The sequence below is a fragment of the Camarhynchus parvulus genome, chromosome Z, assembly GCF_901933205.1.
Source record: "Camarhynchus parvulus chromosome Z, STF_HiC, whole genome shotgun sequence".
NCBI classification, from domain to species: Eukaryota; Metazoa; Chordata; class Aves; order Passeriformes; family Thraupidae; genus Camarhynchus; species Camarhynchus parvulus.
In genome coordinates, this window is record NC_044601.1 from 9517773 (window position 1) to 9539872 (window position 22100).

General features: G+C 41.2%; 1 protein-coding gene across 5 annotated transcripts in view; it reads right to left on the bottom strand.

The window, feature by feature from the left end:
* The window catches only part of PLPPR1 (phospholipid phosphatase related 1), a 120460-nt gene that overhangs the window by 44473 nt on the left and 53887 nt on the right, over positions 1 to 22100 (bottom strand). For all 5 annotated transcript variants that reach the window (XM_030968430.1, XM_030968431.1, XM_030968435.1 and 2 more), the window contains one exon: positions 17338 to 17445. In XM_030968430.1, coding sequence (XP_030824290.1) covers positions 17338 to 17400 — 63 coding nt within the window. In that variant the 5' untranslated portion in view covers positions 17401 to 17445. The remainder of the gene's footprint in view (positions 1 to 17337; positions 17446 to 22100) is intronic.

The window sequence follows — 22100 nt, forward strand, 5'->3', positions numbered from 1 at the left end:
CTAACTCTGAGACATTGTACATTCTGTGGCCCCTTTCTTGCTGCTTTTGAAAAACATGGTCCTGTTTCCCTTGATTTTGAAAGGTGTTAACAGTCAACCTTTTTTCTGAAAGCTTCATTACCTATGGACATTCTTGGGGTTAGAAATGGGCAAGCAATTTCTCAGCAGTGGATGGGCACAAAGAGACAAGAGGCTGTGGTCAGACCTTTTGTCACAGCAGTGTTTCTGCAGCAGGGTCTCTCCGTCCACCAGCCATGTAGGAAAAATGAACACATTTTATTGCTCTTTCCTCATGACAGAACTACTGTTCTACTCTGAGGACTTGGACAGGCCTTGATATTTTTTGTGTCCTTGCAATCGGAGTGTCCTTGCTTACAGGTGTGCACCTGGACCTTACTTGTGTTCCTTTTCTTCAAAGATGACCCTCAGGTAGGTCAATCAGTTACAATAAATTGCAATAGTTAATTCTTTGCCCTGATGCAAAGTTATTTTTTTGTTATTATTAATTACTTCTTGCAGCAGTCTCTCTAATATTCCACCTCCTCTTCCTATGCTGGCATGGCCCTCTGACATGTTTAAGCATTTTTGTAACCCTCCTCTTTTCCCCATATGCATCAAAACCCTTTGTCTGATTTTTAAATGACTAATGCTTCACTGCTACCTGTTGAGGAAGGGAAGAAAAGGAAAGGCTGAGCAATTGTGTTTCAAAGCCAGCAGCTTTACAGAAGGCTGCAATTAATTATTACTAAGATATATTTTTAAATGTTTTGCTGGTGAAATGAAACATGAAAGGCCAAAATAAGTTGATAAATGTTTAGCTCTAAGAGGAAAAAAATTCTTTTGCTATGAAAAATTCTGTTGATAGTTCAAGGCCATTAAAGAAAGAAAAGACTTATGAAGAAGATAAAAGGCTAGTATTCAAATAGCAGCTGCCAACAAACACTTGGATTTTCTCAGGTAAATCTGAGAGAAGTCACATCTTCAGACTGAAGCAAAAATCAAGGTAAAAAAGGTCATATGTAGATCCTGAGACCCTGACGCTCACCAAAGGAGTAACTGCAGGCAAGTCACCATTTCCTCATCGGTAATAATAAAATACAGCTCCCCTTATAACCCATGTGCTACAGCAGTTATCTCAGCATAAAGAAGACATGGCAAACAAGGCAGCAGTTAAATGGAGCCGGCAGCATTTAAATGGAGCCACCAGCAACAAGGAACTGTGAAGAAGGTGCCAGACTGTGAATGAATTGCTCCTGCTGGCATGCACCTCTGGAGATCACCTAGATTGACCGCTGGCTTGAAGATGTGTCAGCAGGAGCAGGCAGTCCAAGTCCATGTCTAGCTGGGTGTTAAACATCTTCCAAGGACAGAGACTTCTCAAGTTCTCTACATCATCTGCCCTGGAGTTTCACCACCCTGAAAGAATGACAGGTTTTATTATGTTAAGTGCCATTTCCTGTTGCAGTTTGTGCCCACCGCCTCTGTTCCTTTCCTTGGGTATCACAGGGAGGAGTCTCTCTCATACTGGGGAACCCAGCACATCCCAACAGCATATATCTTACCAGCACTCAGCAGAGGAGATGATCTGCTGACCTGCTGAAAATCCAATGTTCCTTCTTGCTGCCCCAGCCTGCCCTTCCTGAAAATGTCTGTTTATGCAGGACACTCCACTTGTGTGAGTTATCTCTCCATGTCACTGTGACACCAGCAAAATCATAGCCCTGCAAATGCATTCAGATCTCGAAATCCTCTCACTTCCTTCCCACAGCATGTACCTCAGTGTATAGACATGCCAGAGTGTGACCATGCACTTGTTCCTGGCTCGGAACAGGCACAAAGGTTGTCAAAGGTTGAGTGCAGCTCTGGTCTTGAGTGATCACAGAATAAACTCAGTTGAAGTGATCCACAAGGATCATGGAGTCCAACTCCTGGTCCTGCACAGAGCCATCCCCAGGAATCACATCCTCTGCCTCACAGCATCATCCAAAGGTTCTTGAGCTCTGTCAGGCTGGGGCTGTGACCACTGACCTGGGGACTCTGTTCCAGTGCCCAGACACAATCAGGGGGAAAAATTCTCTTCCTAATATCTGACCTAAACTGTCCCTGGCACAACTTCTGGTCATGCCCTCAGGTCACTGGACACAACAGAGCAGAAATCAGTGTTTGCCCATGCTCTTCCCCTCACGAGGAAGTTGCAGACTGCAAAGATTCCCCTTTCAGTCTCCTCTTCCCCAGGCTCAACAGACAAAGAGGGCACTCCGCATACAGCTTCACCAACCTCACTGTACCTCTCTGGACACTCTCTAATAGTTTTAATGTCATTCTTCCACTGTAGAGCCCCAGTCTGCCCGAGACTTGAGGCAGAGCCATCCCAGTGGACAGCAGAGCAGGACAATCCCCTCCCTTGCCTAGCTGGCCATGCTGGGCCTGGTGCCCCCAGGACAGGAATGTCCCTCCTGGCTGCCAGGACACTGCTGACTCAACTTGTCATCAGCTAGAATCCCCAGGTTCCTTTTCATTCCCCAGTCCATCCATACATCCAGGATTGTCCCATCCCCAGTGCACCCAGGATTTTCCCTTGTTGAACTCCACATGGCTGGTGATTGCCCAGTTCCATAATTAGCTGAGGGTCTCCCTGCAGGGCCTCCCTGTTCTTGAGGGAGTCAACAGCTCCTCCCAGTTTTGTATCATCTGTGATCTTGCTTAACATTCCCTTCAGCCCTGTGTCCAAGGCACTTATGAAGATGTTGAAGAAATGCCCACACTATGCAGTCATGAAAGCTGAAGATGAAGCACTGAATCCAATAAATAAGCTGCCAATTGATGGACAAGCAACACCTGCCATTAAACTGGACAAAGAAAACCTGTTAATGGTAACCTGCCTGCCATGCCAACTATGAATCTGAATTTACTTTGTGAACCCTCTGTGCTGAGAACAGGCTGCTGACAGGTGGCTCCCATTAACACCAACAAGGCAGAGATTCCTCCCACTGCTTGATAAACCTGTCCTTTTCTGCAGAACTGAGAGGATGGCAACTGGGATCAGAGGTTTAGGTTGGTACTCAGTATGAAACAAATTTTACTTGCTGACTGAGACTCGTAATTCTGAATCCTGAGTGTGTGTGTTTGTGCAATCTGGTTGTCTCATGGTGAATGAGTTGACTGAGTCATAAGATATTAAATGTGGTGTGCTGGAGAAGCGTCTGATTGTGCTGATTTCCCAAAAGTGAATTGAAAACTTTCCCTGGCACTTCTTTCCTTATGTGTTTATGCTTGGTGGGATTTAATTTCATTGTTCTCTTGATTAGTGCTCCTTCTGTCCACACCATGCTGGGTCCTTTGCTCAGTCCTTGTCCTTTACTGGTCCTTCCAACCTATTCCTTCACTTGCTCACATGATTCTTAGTCACTATTTTCACTCCCATCACTCTTAATTTAAGCTCTCCTCTCCAGGTTGGCCAGGCTGCTGGCAAAGCTGCTTTTGCTCCATTTGGTCAGGTTGATTGCCTTATGAGCAGATCCTCAAAGAGGGTCCCATGGACACAGAAGCTAAATCCTGCTGCTGACATCAGCTGGACAAACACACATATGGGTCATTCACTTACAACCTGGCAATCCTTGGTGATCCTTCTGGGTCCCTTCTAACTCAGTCTATTCTGTGATCTGTGATCTCAACTGTTGACTCATCAGATCCACCCAGTCCTCTTCAGACTCTCCTCCTTCTCCTCCTCACCAGCAGTATCAAGGAAAGCACTTATGGAGGCCTTCACTCTCTGCAGGTAGAGAATATCTTGACACCACCACTCACTGTTTTCTCTTGCCATGTGGCTCAGGTTCAGCTGGTTCAGGTACTTCCCTGTGCAGGGCTCTCATCCAGGGAGCCGCCTTGGCACTGAACCACTTCAGATCTGCATGTGGAACAGGGCCCTGCTCCCCAAGGGCCAGAAGCCACCATCTTATAGCCTTTATCATCACCGTAGTTTCCACTTTCTAGCCCTGGTAAACAGAGACTCCATCTGTTCTCCTGCTGCAGGTTCAGGGTTTGGAAACTGCAGCAGATCTGGGCAACCTGTGTCAGTGTCTCACTTGACCCTCCTTGTTCTGGACTCAAGATATGCAAGCTCAGAGCCCCCTTGGATCAGGCGTAGCTGGCAGAGCTGACTGGAGGCTGCTGCTAGCAGATGTGGGCTCATCTATCTGTCCTCACTGGCATCCTAATGGTCCTCCAGGAGTGTCCAGGACTCCCCTGACAACTCATTAGAGCTCCCAGAAGACCAAGAAAGTCTCAGCGGAGAGTGGAGATACTACTGTGTCATTGGCAGTGTCTGCCAAACAGGTAAAAACTGCAGATTTTCAAGTGCTAGGTGCAGTAGTTTTTACTTTTACTTTTTATGTCAACCACTGAAGCTATTGGTTGACATAAACAAAATTACAGATGTCATAAGAAAGCTGTAAAACTCCCTGACATTGGAATTATGTGTACCAGCAATTTGCAAGGGTTTTTTTCTATAAAAAAAAAACCAAAACAACAACAACAACAATTATGATATTACCCTGAGATCAGCATCCTGAAAAAAACCCCAAACCTTGGGGAAAAAAGTCTGTAACAAACTAGTAAGCAGACTGACACTCTCTCTGACCAGAGGCTGTAGCAACACCATGGCAGAGACAATGATACAACAATCCTGTTTTAGACCCTTCTCTAGCTATCTCCTGGTTATGGCAGATGTTCAGAGCCCAGCTGCCAAGGCAAGGCTCACAACTGCCTGCCTTTCTTTTGGTGAAGGATGTCACTCTCCTGGGTGCAAGGGTTGCTTGGGCTGGGGACAATGCAGCTCTTTTGTCTTCGTTAGATCAGCTCAGTATTCTCTTAACAGCTGTGAAGCACTTTGATGTCCTTAGACAGAGGGATCTCCAGTGGCACTAGTACACAAACAAATCAGTGTAATTGCCACTGAGAGAGGTGCAGAGAAGGTGATGAGAAAATGGTCAGCACAGACACAGAAGTAGCCTTGCTGCACTTTTGATTTTCATGTCAGGACAGCAGACAAGTGGAAAATACCCCAGGGAATGCACGGCAGGACCCCTGTGTAGCAGGTGTGGCAGGTACCACAAGCCGTCAGTGCACAGACAGAGACACAGGGCCCCCTGTTGTCCTGCCCCTCCCTTACAGTGCCCAAATGCAGAAACTCTGCACGTGATTTTGCACTGCTGGTGTTGCAGAGCTTGAGAGATCTGCTTGCTGATGCTGCTCTGCATCCTAACCTAAATCCTACTGGAGTGAAATGTGCTGGAACCCAAATTTAATTTGAGGGGAAAAAAATTACTGGGAGATATCTTTCAACTCCAAAGTTTCCAGGCTACTTTCTTCTTCTGAAATGTCATGTGCTTTTCTGATGGTATCTCCAAGCAGCTGATGTGGCTAAAATCACACAGCAGAGAACTTGCAACTCTGCCTGCCCAGTTTGCTCTCCCTGTTAACATCAAGTACTGAAGCCCTCAGAATAGCAGATGGGGCCTCTCCTAGAAGCAAAAGCCTTCCTGTACAAACCAGAAGTGCAGCTCCTTCGCTTTCCTTTTAGTCTGCAAACATCTTGCAGAAGCCTTAAAAGTGGCAATGCCTTGCAGGCATTTTTGGGGTTTGTATTAACACACAACAATTAATCTTAAAAATCCAGAATAGTCAGTTCTTTCCTAAGTGAACTAATTGGGCAACACAGGATCTACTTTGGAGTTTCAGTAAGTATAATATATCAAAATTTATGCTAAAAAATTAAATTCCAGTATTTTCTGACGGAAATTCCTGATGTGCTTGTATTTAGTTATTTTGTGCTCCAATACCTATGTGATGAACTGCTGTGTCCAGTGAAAGCCAAGGCACTGCAGAATTCATGTGCAGGAGAGAGAAAATCAAATCTAGCCTTACTCTAACAACACTGACCTTATCATGTCCTCAGTTGCCTGTCCTATTGCCTTGTTCTACCAGGTATAAAAGCTTTCCCTCTGAGCTGACAACCTTGGAGCTGGTGAAGCTCTGAATCTTTGTCATTCACAGAGCAGCATTTATTAAAATTCATAATACTTGTATGCGCTTCCAGATCCGTGCTATTTAATAGAGTAGTGTAGGTTCACAGTCATTAGACATTGATAAATGCAGCACTTACTGCCAAAAAAACCTACCTGTTGATACCAAGATTGCAGGACTCTTAGACCAATCATAAAATCAAATAGAGACAATGTTTTAAATTAAACAGAAAACAGTCAGAGACATTTTACTTCACAGTCTTATTAATATGTATAACACATTATGAAATCCATTTTATTTGCCTTCAACATTTTCCCAGCTGAACAGGAAGCTTTTAAAAAAAAACAATTACTACTTTGAGTCTCCTATGCTGCATGCAAGTCATGTTGTGCCTGAGTACTTCAGTACAAAAAAACCTGAGTCCTTTAGTACAATTCTTTATCACTGGCAAGCAGTCATATTAAAAAATTAATAATGACTGCTTCATTTTTCAGAACTTGTAATCATTTTGCTAGGCAATTTTGAATGCAAGATAAGGAAGAAGACCTGTGGTTTGAAAAATTCCATGAAATCCCACCAGGTTCTGGTGCTCACTTTTTCCCCTTTCACTTGAAGATACCATTCTATTTTCAGTGTTAGCCCTGTCAAAACAAAGAGAAATATTCAAAGCTATTTGCTATGGCTATTTTTCATGACAAGGTTTGGATACAATTCAAGAGTAGTCATGTGTGCATGCAGATTTAACATTACTGATCATCCTCTAGATGCTCATTTAACAAGTCTCCACAAACACTAAGGGCAGTTTAATCTCCTTCTTACTAAACCAAGTATTGCTAAACCAGGGCCCAACAGCAGAAGTCACACATGGCTTTTATAGGGAGCTGATATTACCCTGATATCTGCATCCTGCAGTGATTTCCACTGCACTCTTTCCCATACTGTCCACTCTTCAGCTCCCTATAAAAGCTGTGTGTGTACAGCTCATTGGGTTCACAAAACAGAGTGAGGTGTCAATCCTTGAACAGGAATCTTTCTCCAACATGTTGGTTTCTAAAATATTGAATATGGACAAGGAAATCTATGTGCTGACTACTGGTAATCAACTGCATTTTTGTACTGGGCATGCCAATACCTAGGTGAAGGTCCTGCAAGAAAATGGGACTGGGCAGGCAAAATGAGATTCCAACTGTACACAGCTCTAAAAGTCAAAAAGGAAGTTTTTTTTACTTGATTAGTTCCTTTATTGCTTTCTGCTACCCATTCTCTTTTTTATTGCATCCTCCCTTTTCCTTTTTCCGTCATCAGGCCTAGATTCCTTTTCTTTCACACCAGGTTGCATCACTTTATTAGAAAGAATATTAGGATGAGTGTTTTCCTATGAGGATATTCAAAAACTAACCAGGGCCCAATGGAACTTCACTCAGCTGCTGTTTTTCTGAGCTGCATAATGCCCAGACTCCCACAGAGAACCCTTCCCACCTAAATAATTCTATGAGTCTATGACCTTTCTTTTTAACTCAAAGGAGTAAAGACTTGGGTTTACTATTCACTTGATTGACCCTGGCTGCCTTTCTTGTCCAAACACAGCTAGTTTGAATTTTTTGCAAGTCCCAAACTGCTTTACTCCTTCTACGTAAATATATTTTCAATAGGAATGAAAAAGCCTGAAACTCAGCATGTTAAACCAATGCTCGTATTTATTCACATGACAACACATTTATAGCATGTATAAACCACCTCTATTCCCACAGTTTGATCAGTTTGAGAGTTTCAGTATATTCCCCATCACTGTAACAGAGCTGAACTGATTTTTGCTTTGGCTGGTTTAAGTAATATCATAAAGATCCTTGATGACTACTGACCTTGCTAGCTACAAGTCAAATATTAGCACAAGTATAAAATTCATAAAAGTACAATCTGCTATCCAATCTATTTGAAAAGTTAATTCACTCCATTATAACTGGAATCTTACATTGGTCAGGCTTGAATAAGAAACTAGACTGCATTTATGCAGTACATTTACAGATATTTTTGTTGTAATTTTATAAAAAATGCAGTGTTGAGACTACAGTAAATCAAATGGAAACTCCATCAATAGTTCCACTGCGAAAAAGTAACACAAACTATTTTAAAGCCTCCCTAAACTTATTCTCTCCATGAAGCATGCACAACTCACAAAGAGTTTTGAGAAACCAATCCGTCTGTTATATATGGTGTAAACTAAATAAAGGTGATATTAATTCAATAGTGATGTACATCTGCACATAATAATCACACACTAAATTTCCGTGCTTTAGTGAAGTATGTAACAAATATTGATACAGGATTAGCATTATTATTAGAGCTCTTGCCAGGTATGCAAAGTCTAAATTCCAGAAGTCACAATGAACAATTAATTTTGGGGATAGACATGCAGCATTGAATACATGGGAGAAGGAAACACAGGAAAAATTTGGCCATTATAATACCTAGTGTAGCTATCCTTTAAGTCATAGGATGCACTATGCTGAACTCATGAGAAAACTGACAGCAACTCCAGCAATAACTGCATCATTATTTCCAATTGCTTTAATCTTATTGCAGCATATTTTTCATAGGCCTCATCAATAATTACTCCTGAATCATAAAAACTTAATAATGCCCTAGAACTGCAAAAAAGTTAACAAATTATTCAAATGCATTTTAAACCCATCCTGTTACATGGTTTCTTCCATTCATCTGCTCTTATATTTAGGTCATAAAGGAAATGGTAAGAGAAAGAAGTGCACAGCAGGTTTTGGAGTATGCTTTAATCTTTTAGGCTCTTTGCACTGACCCTCTGCAAACAAGCAGAATCTCTGCTGGTAGAGACCACAGCTACCCTGAGGGACTCTCAGGATGTGCAGTGTGATGCAGAGCTTATTCCCAGTGGATGCTGTAAACATGTCACTCAAAAGTAAGAGTTACACACCATTATGAACCCCCACTTAGTTTTCTGAACTGTGAAACAACTCTTTAAAAATCATCTATGTTCTCAGTAAAATATTGATCAACCATGCACCTAACAACCACTTCTAAAAGTTTATCTGCAACAGAAATCTTGACCATTAAATCACTCTGTTTCAAGACAAAGGTACATCTTAACTCCTGATTCTTTAACTTAAAACTGGAGTGTTCTAGGAAGACCTAGCACAATTTATCATTGTGAATTTATACAGATATCCTAAATCTGACCCTAGTCCAAACTTCTGAATCAGAAATATTATTTTAGGTGTGGCATCAAGCTGAAAGATAACCCATGAAGGCTCATGAACTCTACAACTGTGGGTCAGTCTGTCACCATTGTTGTAAGCATACACCACAATGAGTAATAATTTCATGTGTGTTAAGACCTGAGTGCCCATTTAGCATCATGTGCAACAACTCTCACAGGCATCAATTCCTACTGTCTCACTTATTTCCTGCAAACACATCCATATTGATCCATTTTCATTCAGTCTCTTCAACAGCTCCGCTGAGCACTGGCCACAGTTGTGACAAATTGATGTGTGCAAGCCTACCTGTGTAAAAAGCATTTGCTCTGACTTCAGGAATGGGATCTGCAAACTACTTGGCTCTATATCAACCACCTCACAGAAATTCCTGGTGAAATACACCAGTGAAAAAAATACATCAGAGAAGAATTGTTTATTGCAAAAATGCTGGGATGTGGGAATGGGCTGAGAAGAAGCACCAGATGTCCCTTCAGAATGCCCCAGGAACTACAAAATAGATTTTGAAACCTGAGGTGCACTGGGCAAGCAAGTTAGAAATACAGAAACATAAAGTATCATTTCTCCAGAAAGATTTTGTTGTTGTTGTTGTTGCCACATTCTGCTGCGTTCATAATAGATTTATTTATTTCATGTTACTCAGGTACTGGCAACTGGATTATCCATTTGTGCTGTAGAGGGAGAAGATCTCACAATTCAGAAGCTATTTGCTACCAACACAAAGGCACCCAAATGTTGCCAGAAGCTTGGAGAAGTTCTGGGTTGATGCAGTACCTTAAGTTTATATAGGATGCACAAGGCTTGGTAGACCAATTCCTAAAGCTGGTATTAAAACTCAGTTGGAATTTCTAGAGGGCAAAAAATGTCAATATTTTTTCAGAGCTAAATCACTGAAGCAAACCTTTTTGCCATAAGGCTGACATTAATGACTTCACCCTTGAAACACTGCTGAAACAAACTCCTCCTTTTCAATGTCTGGAGTGGTTGGTCTGGAACCAGAAATCAAGTCCTGATGAAACTGGGCATGATGCTTGAAAAGACCTATTCCACTTTAAAAAGTTCTCCTGATGTCAAAACCACTGTCTAAAAGTTGGGATGGGTTTGATATTTCAAAATATGCTTTAAACATCTTTTGCTCCTGCATTTTTCATGTCTTTCCCACTGATCAGCTCTGGAAAGGCTTGACTGTTGTACTTAGGGTTACTTAGACTGCATTTGTGAGTCCCTACTGATTCCTTTCCACTCTTTTTATACCTCATGCAAATTATCATGATAAATAAGTGCAGGGATATTCCTACAGACCACAAAAAAAAAAAAGTTTATTCACAGATGCAGACCAGAGGAAATGGTGCAGATGCATCATAGAGCACTCAATAATTTGATAATGCACTGCACCTTTCTTGATCTCCAAATCTGCATGTATCTGAGCAAATAAATAGCTCTATTTTGTGTGCTTGGGAAAGAAAACAGGAAAATCCCTTAGGTTTTTGAAGTAGGCAAACAAACAAAAGTTAATGCATTAAGGGCTTTAGAGCAATACCCATGAAAATAAAGCCTAAGTATACGTCTGAAAAGAAAGGAGGGAAAAAACGGGCAGTTACATATTGTGTCCTGTGTATTTTCACATTGCTATTTTAAGCATAGTTAAAGCAGCTCAGTAATTACTGGAAATACCTTCCAACTTAGAAAGCCTCAAATATGGCTTGCAGACTTCTGCACACAGAGAACACCTGCATGAACAGTGCCTCGTTCATAACCCTTTTCTCAAAGACTTACATAAACTTTCTGATCAGTAGTTTTTCTAGCAAAAAACTGGAATTTGTTTTAACTAACAAATGGGAAAAATGCATTTGTACTTCAGAACCAGAGCAAATCCAATCTCTCTAACTGCTAAGTATTTTAAAAAAACCTGTACAATTCCTTCTCTTAGAAACCTGATTAAACAGAGCAACATATTATAAACTACAGTAGCTCTCAAAAGTGTTGGCTAGCTTCAAGACACAATGTAAACAGGTAAAGCAATTTGTTCACAGTGTTTTTCTCTATTTCCAAATGCAATATTTTTATTACTCATAAAGACAAAGAACTTTTGGTACCTTTAATCCTTTCCTGGAAAAGTTTACCAGATGCATTGGTGGAAAGCCTAAGATGTTATTCAGGTTGTCAAATGGATTATTTGCAATGGGAAGTTTTCAGAATAAAGGGAAGGATAAAAAAAGGCTTCACGTGTCTGCAAGCAGGACTACAAGCCTTCTTTCACTTATGTTTTAAAGAAAAATTCAGTAAAGCACCTAAACTCTCATGGCAACCCCTTAATGTTAATTTTAATAGGTCCTCAAGAAGCTAAGAAGAATCAAATAATAATCAGACTTATTTCACAGTGCCTATTTTGGCCAAGAGTCATATGTGCTCTCTGCCTAATTGTGAAGCACTTTTAAGGATTTTTTTTATAGTCAGGTAATATGAAAGCTGCTTAGCAATTCAACAAAATGAATCCAATGTTCAAGAGATACCTATTCACTGAGATTAAGCCAATTTTACAATATGGAGTTATCCAATCACCTGGAACAAAGGAGGTATGTGGAGGACAAAGAATGCTGAGGAATGAGTGGTAAATGGGGAACATAAAGAGATTTTTAGAAAGAGAGATATGGATACATATGCTGAGTGAATAAAATCAGAAACAATGAATCCCAAGACACAGAAGTGTCTGATGCACAGGGATTTATGCAGAAACATCACCCTTTGCACAGCCTCTGTCAGCACCGATTCTCACAGCCTAAGTGGGAATCTAATGACAGGCAGTTTATACAACACCAGCACATGACACACCCCTGGGGCACTTTGTCCTCACAGCATCCCAGTGGAGCAGCACAGCACATCCAAGCATGGCATGGATGGAGAAGGCAGGAACAGAGTCACTGAGAGCTGCAGCTGTTTCCAAGTTAGTTCACCTTGGGATGCTTTTCCAGTTAACAGTTATGTCAAATTCTGATGGGATTTATTTTGCGCTTTCTAGGAGAACTGGACATTATCTTGACACAAACACTGTATTTTGAATGTCCAAAGTTGCAATCTAATATTTCTATGTCATTTATATAATTTTAATATCATTAAAGCTCTAAACAACCAGCAAGCTTTTATAAGAGAAATTACTCTTTTTTAAAAATAAGCAAATAAAAGTCACTTCCAATACATTCAATGTCTTACAAATGTAACATTGAGGACTACAGCAAACGTAAGAGGTCATTTCACACTCATCAAATACTGCTAAAAATTAGAGGGCACCAGCCAGTACACCCAAATGTACAAAGCCTTTTTAATTTTCAGAACACCTAACCAAGAAATTATAATAAAACAAGTGCCACATATGTCACAAATGTTCTAAATTCACTGATTTTTTTCACAGCTCCCCAAGCCCTGCTGTGATGCTGATGACAAACAGAAGTTCAAGAGGCACTTGTCTCACACAAATGGTTTCAGTATTGCAGAAATTCTCCTGCTACTCGGTAGTTCAGCTGTCGGCTTGACTACACAAAGTACTGACACGAAAATGTACGTCAGCAAGGAAGAAGAATGCTTTCCTTCAGTGCTTCTGTAAGTTGAAACATTTTTTTTAAATTACATTTGAACTGATATTTGAAGATGATCCGATCTATCCAAACAAAAAAATAGCCAAAAGTAAAGGAAAATGCACCCCACTGAAGAAACTAAAATCCTGTGAGGTTACAGCATACCTACAATTCAAATCCAAGTTTATACCAAAATAAATGTAAGACTAGAACTTTTTATTTTATAGACTTTTTATTTTATTCATTTGGAGGAATGGGAGAAGATATTTTCTGTGTAAAACCCTCAGCCTTTTGCAATGTCCTATATATTGGGCTGTCAAGAAGAAACAGTTTCCACTCTGCCTGCAAAAGCTTTCCTGAGGGCAGAATAATGGATTAAGTGGGAAAAAGTGGGATCTTCAGATTACAGAATTTAAAGATGTCCAATGTTTTAAGTTTTAATGGCGTTACATATTTCAACCTTCTCCTATTACCTTGTCAAAGTCAGCATTACAATAGTCCACAATGAATCACAATGAAGAATATACATCAGTCATATATCAAAGCCTTTTGGTAACTCTTTGATCAATTTAAGACAATTTAATTAAATCTGGTTCCAGAAAATTTTAGTGTTTTCATGTGCAAAGAAACACCTCAGATGTGCCCAACTCCTTCAGGAGTAACTGCATTTGAAAATAAATCCTTAGATAACTCCCTGAAATATCTCAAGCCCTCAGGCCAGGGCTTGCAGTGTGAGAAGGAGGAAAAAGGAAGTAGAAAATGCCTCATCAGCAGAAATCGCAGACAAAAATTTCTCCTTTTGTTGCCTAGAGAGCCATTACAGTCCTTACTCTCGTTGAGAAGAGGGTTTTCTTTGCAGAAAGAAAAGGATACTGCTTCTTCAATAACCACCATTCAAACACACACAATGGCTCTGAAGTTGCTCTCATGCTTTCCCCCTGAAGTCATGTGTAGTTGTGGGGATGCTGTTTATTCACATTATGGAACTTTCCTCCCAACACCTATTTGCTAAATGCAATTATCACATCCCCTTGCACTTCCTGTCACTAATGATGACCATCAAATAGGCTGCAAAAGCCAGGATAACACTTAGACCTACCAAATTCAAAGCCATATTGGACTCTCTCCTACAGCTCCCTAGCCTGAGTTTTCTCCTAGAAACCTGATTGCCAAAATGAGATGAACAAAGAGAGGGCAAGAGCACAGAGCATGGAAAGCTGCTGGATGAAGACCTCAGGGCAGCTCACCAGTCCCACAGGAAGAGGACTGGGATTTGACAGGCAATGCACTTCTCCCACTTCCATCCCTGGCACTGCCCGGATCTCAGGAAGCTTAGTCATTCTGACAATTTATTCCTCACCTGCAGAAAGCTGGCTGTACTTTCATGTACAAAATGCATCTGCTAGGTGTGATTGTACCTTTCCCCACCTTCAACCAACACACATCCTTCCACGGAAAGATGGAATACAGCACTCCCTGGATCAAGTCTGGTAAAATAAGGTAGCAAAACAATGGCACAGCTGTGCTGAAATGTTGGTTCAGTTGCTTTTGACACTGCTGTGTCCCAGCAGGTGAAGGAAGGAGGAGATGCCCCACAAAGAGCTTTGGCCACCATAAGTGGAAAAGGAAGAATGGGATAATTTTCCTCCTGTCATCCCAGATGCTTGCCTGCTATCCATGAGACCACTCCAGTGATCAGTCCTGGCCAGCAACAAATCCTCACACAGGCTGCTGTGCACCACTGGCATTTGTTGGGATGGACCCAGGGCATATCAAAAGCATCTCTGGGTTCATCCCTGACTCCAAAGGGCTCTGGAACCTGTGGAACGGGGGATCTTTGCACTACTATTTAACCTCAGTCTAATGCAAACCAAGCCTCCTGAAGGCTTCTTTCGGGATGCTGCTTGCAAAGGAGGGTAGGGAAAAGGAGAATCTCAGTCTCCTGCACATCCTAGTTAATTGTTTACATGTTTAACAAAATGTACTGCACCAAATCTTCACAGACATTTGGTGACAAATGTCAGACTGTAATGACACCTTTTATAATATAATAAAGAATCATCCAGAAAGCTGCCTGCATTATTTGGGAGAGGGACTTAGATTTGATAGGTGGATCAAAATTAGTTTAATGATTCCCTATTTAGCCTTTAAATTCACTCATAACGTGACATTGTATTTCTAATTAGGGAATGAAAATGTTGATTAAACATTTCTGTCATTTCAGATTAGACATCACATGTTATCTCCTTATTATTAAAACTTTTATATTTTGAACATAAAAAGGAATTTGTCGAGTCAGGGACAGGGTTTAAGTTTTTATAATAACCCATTCATCTTCAGGTCATGTTCCATAATAACTAACTGCTACAAGTTAGTTCAGTGGGAGGAAAATGAAATGGGAAAAAAATGGAAATTAGAATAGCGGCTGAAACTGTGTCATATTTGTACAGACTGAAGCATGATGGTATTTAATAAGTGCCCAAACTCCTTGTGGCACCTCATTTCTACCTCTGCCATCACAATTTCATGAAGGCACACTGCAGAGCAGGCAGTTAGCAAATAGCCACTGGCAGGGCATCTGACATGACAATCAAGGCTCAGCATTATTTTCTTAAGAGCAAATACCTCAAAACTTTTAATCAGAGGATAAGATTCCAGTGGGGGAGACAGCACATTCTGGGGAACAGGCCTATGATAATTTTTTACTGACTATCTCTTTTCCTATTATGTTCAGCTAGCATGGCTGCTGCTGGATTGTTCTCCCACAGAAAAACATTGTCAGGAAAGCAGGCAACATTATTAGCTGTCCTGCTTTTCACAGCAACAGCAAGGTGTCACACTGCTAATCAATTCTCACGGTTGCTTCAGACCAACAAAAATAGGGTCTGTCCTAACCCAGGTAATCCAGCACAGGGCTTGGTGTCTGGGCAGCTCCCCTGGAAAAAATAAAAAGCACTTTACTTTAGTCTCAAAAGCACAGCAGTGGGAAAAGAGCATCTCCAGTGTGCCTTAAGATTTACAGGGACTTTTCAGATGGAATGGCTACTATCAATCATCTCTGCACTCCCAGCAGGAAATTAGATTTCCTGTTGTTTAATGCTACAGTGCTTGACACAAGTCTATGAATTTGTAGTCCCAGTAGTGCTACATTAAAAATCTGTGCTGTGGACAAAGAGGGGAAGAATGTAGCAGAGAGAACTCAGCTTCAGACACTACCTCTCTGGTTTTGACTGATTTTTAATTTAATGTGTTTTAATCAGCAAATCAACTATGTGAAAGGACAAGCAATGTACATTTATGGAGCAAAAAATCCTCATGACAGTCTTATCTACAGGAGGAACAATTTATGTCACTGTCACAAGTTGCCAACCAGGCCCATCATTCAATTCTTTAGAGGACTAAAAGTCTTCAGAGCTGCTTGTTTAAGCAATAAATTTGAGACATCTCATTCCTGATTGTTTGTATAGGGTGTTTTTCTGACCTCATTTCTGCTTTTCATTCATTTTTACCCTTTCTTTCTCTAGCTATTAGAATAAAGCAGTGACCTATTGTCTCCATCAGAACAGCAATTAATCCTTTGACAGTTCTGGGCACTTCTCTTATGGAAGGGCTCAAGTTGCCTGAGAACTTGGGCCAAAGAGTGAGCATTCCATCCCCGCTACATCAGACAGGTGGCTCTGAAGGTGGTTATTTACAGGCAGTTATCTCCTTTTTTACCATCCAAATCTAATGGAAGCTTTCATCCTCACTGGAAACACAGAGTCACTTCCCTTGCCAGGAAAACTGCCCCAGCCCTATAAGCACCAGCTGAACAATCATGGAATTGAATAATGAATGTTGGTCAGCCTATCAGTGTTAGGCTACGTAAAATAAGAGCCACAAACTACCATCTGTATGGATTAAAATAATAAAATAATAAATTAATAAATAAAAACCCCACCCCACCAACTGCCTTTAACAAAGACATGGAGCATTAACTGCAGATTCACTGCTAGACAATTCTCAGCCCTTGTGCTAGCCAAGCTTCTTCATCACACTTAAAGGTCAGGCATGCCTCATTTACATTTTATGTTCCACCTGAACTGAAATCAGAGCTGAGTGCTGCTTCCCAAGTCCATGAACCATCAGACTGTGAGATCAGAAATTTCCTTGAATGAGTTTTAGTCCGTGTGCAGCACCAAGGTGGAGAGAGAGGATGGGCAATCACCTGCAGCTGCTGCCCACCACAGGACTAGCCAGAAAATAACCAGACAGAGAAGTCTTGGATACACGCTGTCTCTGCCTGTTCTTACATGCTTGTACCTGAGATCTGGATAACTCATGCAGGACTTTTTCAGGGGGATCTGATGGCACTAAGTATGAACATGGATATCTACGTGATCAACTAAGACAGCATCCTTTGCTACAAATAAAATTGCTAACAAATTACTTAATTCCTGCAGGGAAGAGCCGCCTTCTGTGCTGGCCTGGCAGCTGAATGCTGCACTCACCTCAACAAAGATGAAGCAGGGGATGATGGAATAACTTCTCTGGGTATTGTTTCCTAAAGCCATTTCTCATCACACTTCTTGGGGAGGCACTGTTCAAAACTTTATATCCTGAAAAAGAAAAGACAGAGGTATTTCAGTATATTTCACATTTTTGCAAAGTCCAAAATTAGGTTCATAACACAGAGCACTGACCTAACAGACCAAGGACATGGTCTAGTAAGAACTGCAAGGTCTACCTGTGTACAAAACACCCTGAGAAAGCTCTCCCTTTACAACACAAAAGAAGAGACAGACAAGAGGTTGCAAGATACACCATATACAGAGCCAAGGGTGATAAGGAATACAATAGTTTTCCTTAAATACAATCCACTCCCAAGCAAAAGATTCTTCTGAATCGTAAAATCACATTTTCAGCCCACTGACCTGCCTACAGTGAATTTTAAACCAGGAGATTTTGGTAATTGACTTTTAAACTTGCACTTTGACAGATATGCTTACAGTACACTGACTGTACACATGATCAGAATGTTTATCTGTATAAATCTGCTCAGGCTGACAGCATGTGTTATGCACAAAAACTCTCTACCCATAACAAGCAAATGCAATGAAGACCTGGGCCTTTTCTGCAGAGCTTTTCTCTCCTGATATGAATTCATACATTAACACACCAAAATCTACCCACTTAGCATTACTTCAGGCTACTGGCTATCCTAATTAACATAACCTATAACACTGTGCTAAGACACTATTTTTGCATGAAAAGTAGAAGAAGCAGAGAAAAGAAGACTAACATAAATTTTACAGACAGCGTCTGTCTTTTTCTGCATGCATGAGGCAGCACATCAAGAAGCTAAGTCTGGTTTAAATGCCTTTACAGGGAGATACAGAGTAGGAGGGAAGCTGGAAAAGTTGTGTGTAGCCCAGAGCTGCCAGGTGCAGGATTGCACAAAGCATGAGACACAGGAGAGAATCAAAATCCTCTGCTATCAATTTTAACCCAAGCACAATAAGCAGGATCACAGATTCAGGTGGGTCCAGCCTCACTTCCAACACTCACAAAGAAACTCTGCCTTGATGCCAAGCTCCTCCATGTGTCAGGGCAGGGCAGGAGGTGGGAGATGGAAACTAATGTATTTTGCAGAGGGTGCTTTGCACAGCATCTTCCCGTGACTCTTTGACCTCACTGGCACCCGGGGGGCAATTCAGGCCTTGGCACATGGAGCCGGTGAGGTTCACAGAGGGGTCAGTGCTTTCTCAACAGCTCTCAGCAGGGCTACTGGGAGAAATACCATGGCCAGCACAAGCGAGTTCACCTGAGGTCAGGATGCAGGAGCTGGATCAGCTGCCAGTGCTCGCCACCTGCACCATGAGGCAGGCTCTTGTCTCACCACCTATGAACTGCTCAACGTATTCCTTATCTCAGCTCCTCACAGTTTGACCCACAGATGTAAAATACACATCCTATATGGTGGATTTAGGCACAGCGGAGCTACTGTGACTCCAGTGAGGACACATTCTGTGTCAAGAAGAGCCTCTCAGCTGCTAAGCATTGAGAAATACAGTTTCAGGGCAAACAAAATAGTCAGGAATGTCACCTGTGATGTACCTCAGATGCTCCCATCTTACACTGTATCCCATTCTAAAATACTAATATTCTCAAAACACCTAATTTTCCAAACAGACTTCAACTTTACTTATTAAATAAAATGGGGTTTATCTCAGAGGTTAGTGTCATTGCTTTAAAAAGGACAAGGTAATCTAACCCCATTTGGACCATGGAAAAAAATAAATCAGCAATTCGTTTTTTAGCAGCATTTTTAATACCTCCAGCTCTTGTGCCCTGTGGCTTGGCAAACTTGGAACCTGGTGGAATAGCAGGTTAAAGAGTCAGAGCAGCTTACAGAACATTATTCAATGAAACTTTTCTAAGGTTAGACAAAGGTTAACCAGTCTAAAGTTAGAAATAACCAAGATTTTCCAGACCACTACACTGTAGCCCCAAGCTATGCCTTCAGTTCCAACTGATGTGTGTTCCTTACCAAAACAGAGGGTTGCAAGGCAATCCAAGAATTTAAATATCTTTCACAACAGATGACTGAAAGCAACTGAACAAACTGGCAAAGAAATGGAGGGTTCATAGGCATATAAAATTGCCCGATTTAACACTAGAGGACCCCAGATTTCACAGATGTTTATTACTATGCCTGTTCCTTTAAGTTTCTTGTGCACCACTGGTTTAAAAAACTGCACTGGCTATGGGAAAGCATTTTACATGCCAGCTTCTCTCCTGTGTGATGGCACATTTGTGTCAGGCTGAAGTGGGAAGAGAGCAAATTGTTGCATGATCAGCTAATTCCCAGATTGTGGGAAAACTCTCAGCTACCAGTGCTTGGTCTTTTCATCAGGTTACCTGACAAAAGAGTAAAGGGAAGCAAAGGTGCAGTCTTGGTGGGAGCATCGTCTTTTGTCTCTCTTCAGCTGGCAATGAGTCCTCTAGGGATACTGACACAGCAAAACACAGATTACAGCAAACCCCAGATGCTTCAGCCTGCAGAGCAGCCAGAGAGATCTCAGTTTTGCTCAAAGGACCATAATAAGATGTAAAAGAAGTTTCGGTAAAAATCTTGTTTTCTAATCCAGGCAGACCTCTTCACACTGAACAAATTTCTGGAGCCCAAAGTCTCTGACCACAGCAATGGCAAATAAAAGCTATGATATCAGCATCAGCCTTCTCCATTTATTATTTCTGTTTTTATCAACTTGACTGAATTCCTAAGAAACTCATGTGAGCGAAACTGTAAGAGTCTTTTCCCAGTAGCTGTGACCTTTTCAGGCCTGGTATGTTATCACAGCATGAGAGTAGAACTGGTCAAACCTATTCTAACTAATTAAAATTCACTGTAGAGAGAATATTAATAATCTGAAGCTTTGGTATTATGAGATGCTTCCACTCTTAAAACAATATATGTAATTGTATAATGCAATATTTCTAAATTAATTAAAATTAGTTCTTATCTTGCTCAATTTACCTCACCTGTGCATTTTCAGAAAGCACCATATCTACAGCATAGGAGGTTATTGCCTGGCATCTCCTGGGAGAGCAAGTGGAGGCAGAGAATATAAATAAGTTAATTGAAAACTGAATGAAAAGGACAGCAAAGAAAAAGAGAATTCAAGCTGAAGAGATTTTCTTGCTGCAGGGGTCTATCCTGGGGAATGGCTTTCAGAATGCCCCATTCAGGTATATTCTAAAGCGCTTTATGTGAACATGTGGCAGACAGCAAGAAGGACATATCTAGGACAAACTAGCATTCACTGAGCCCTTATAGTGTAGCAGACACAGCACATTCAACTGTTGTTCTGTGTGATCAGTCAACAAACCAGTTAATTTGTGGTCTATTCCTCTGGAGACCCTATGGTCAAACCTATGCTTTTACAGCCATGTCCTGCACTGGTAGGAAGAGAAGATGAACAGTGTGTTTCACATATTGCCACAGTGGATGTCTGGGCTTCTGTGGAAAATACTCAAACCAGCAATCCAGACGTGCTAACAGGCCCTGTTCATCACAGTTTTTAACTACACTTCAGTTAAGCGGAATCAATGCTTATTTGTTTTGCCGTAGGTTAGAGACCACCAGCCTGAAATCCAGGAGCTGCTACACAATCCACAGCAGCAGCAAAGCCACTGGCACATGTGGGATACCCCCTCACAGGAGAATCCCAAATCTTCCCTGACCAAGAAAGAGGTGAGGAGGGTAAACACTGGCCATTTGGTACCAGGATGTGATGCAAACACAAAAAAAATGGATTTCTGTCTCTTAGTTTCATGATCGTTTCAGCAGCAGCTAACACATTTCCAAAAAAAGGTGTAAATATTATATTAGAAGGAACACCAACTATTTCTGTAACAATGTAAAAGATACTTGAAACATCAGTATTTCCTTATGCAAATTACTTGAACCTTATGTTAGCAATTTGCAGACCTCTGTTGGCAATTGGCTTCAAATTAAAAAGATCTTTACTCTCATTAAAATATTAATTCTGTTAACAAGTAAAAAAAAATCACCAAAACCTCTGCACCATTCTATCAACAATCATTTTGCCCAAATGAAACACAAATTGCTTATGTCAAGCCCCCGTTCAGTTAAGGAAACAAATTAAAACGAATACTTCTGCTAACAATGATTATCTAAGCTTTGGCAAAGAACTATATCTTTATAATCACTATATATTCTGTATTTTTATAATCACTATGTATCTACACTCTCTCTTACAGATCTCACTGTAAAGGGGGGTCCTCTATTTCCTGTTGGGGGGGGAACAGTTGAAGCAATTTGCCAAACATCACAGAATGACTCAATGTACAGGCTGAAGAAAGACACATTCTTCTCAGACTCCTGTCAGGCGCTCTGTCCACTTGACAACACAATCTCTGCACTTCAAATGTGCCTGCTAATTCCTGCACATTTTAGGAATACGGGTTTCCCTGGCTGCTTGCTGCTGGAGCCAGCAGAACACACACTGCAACCTCATAAAAACGCCCCGAGATGTGACAGCCTCACATTCTCTCTTTGTAATTTCACCTGCCATGTCCAAAGGCACCACATTATCCCTGTGCAACCTCTCCATGAGCATGCCTGCAATTCTGAACAGGTTGCAACAGAAAAATAGAGGGTTAATATTCCTTCCCCAGAACTCTCTTCCACATAAATCAAACTGATGCACAAAAAAGGGCTGAAGGAATAAAAGATTTTACTGCAAAA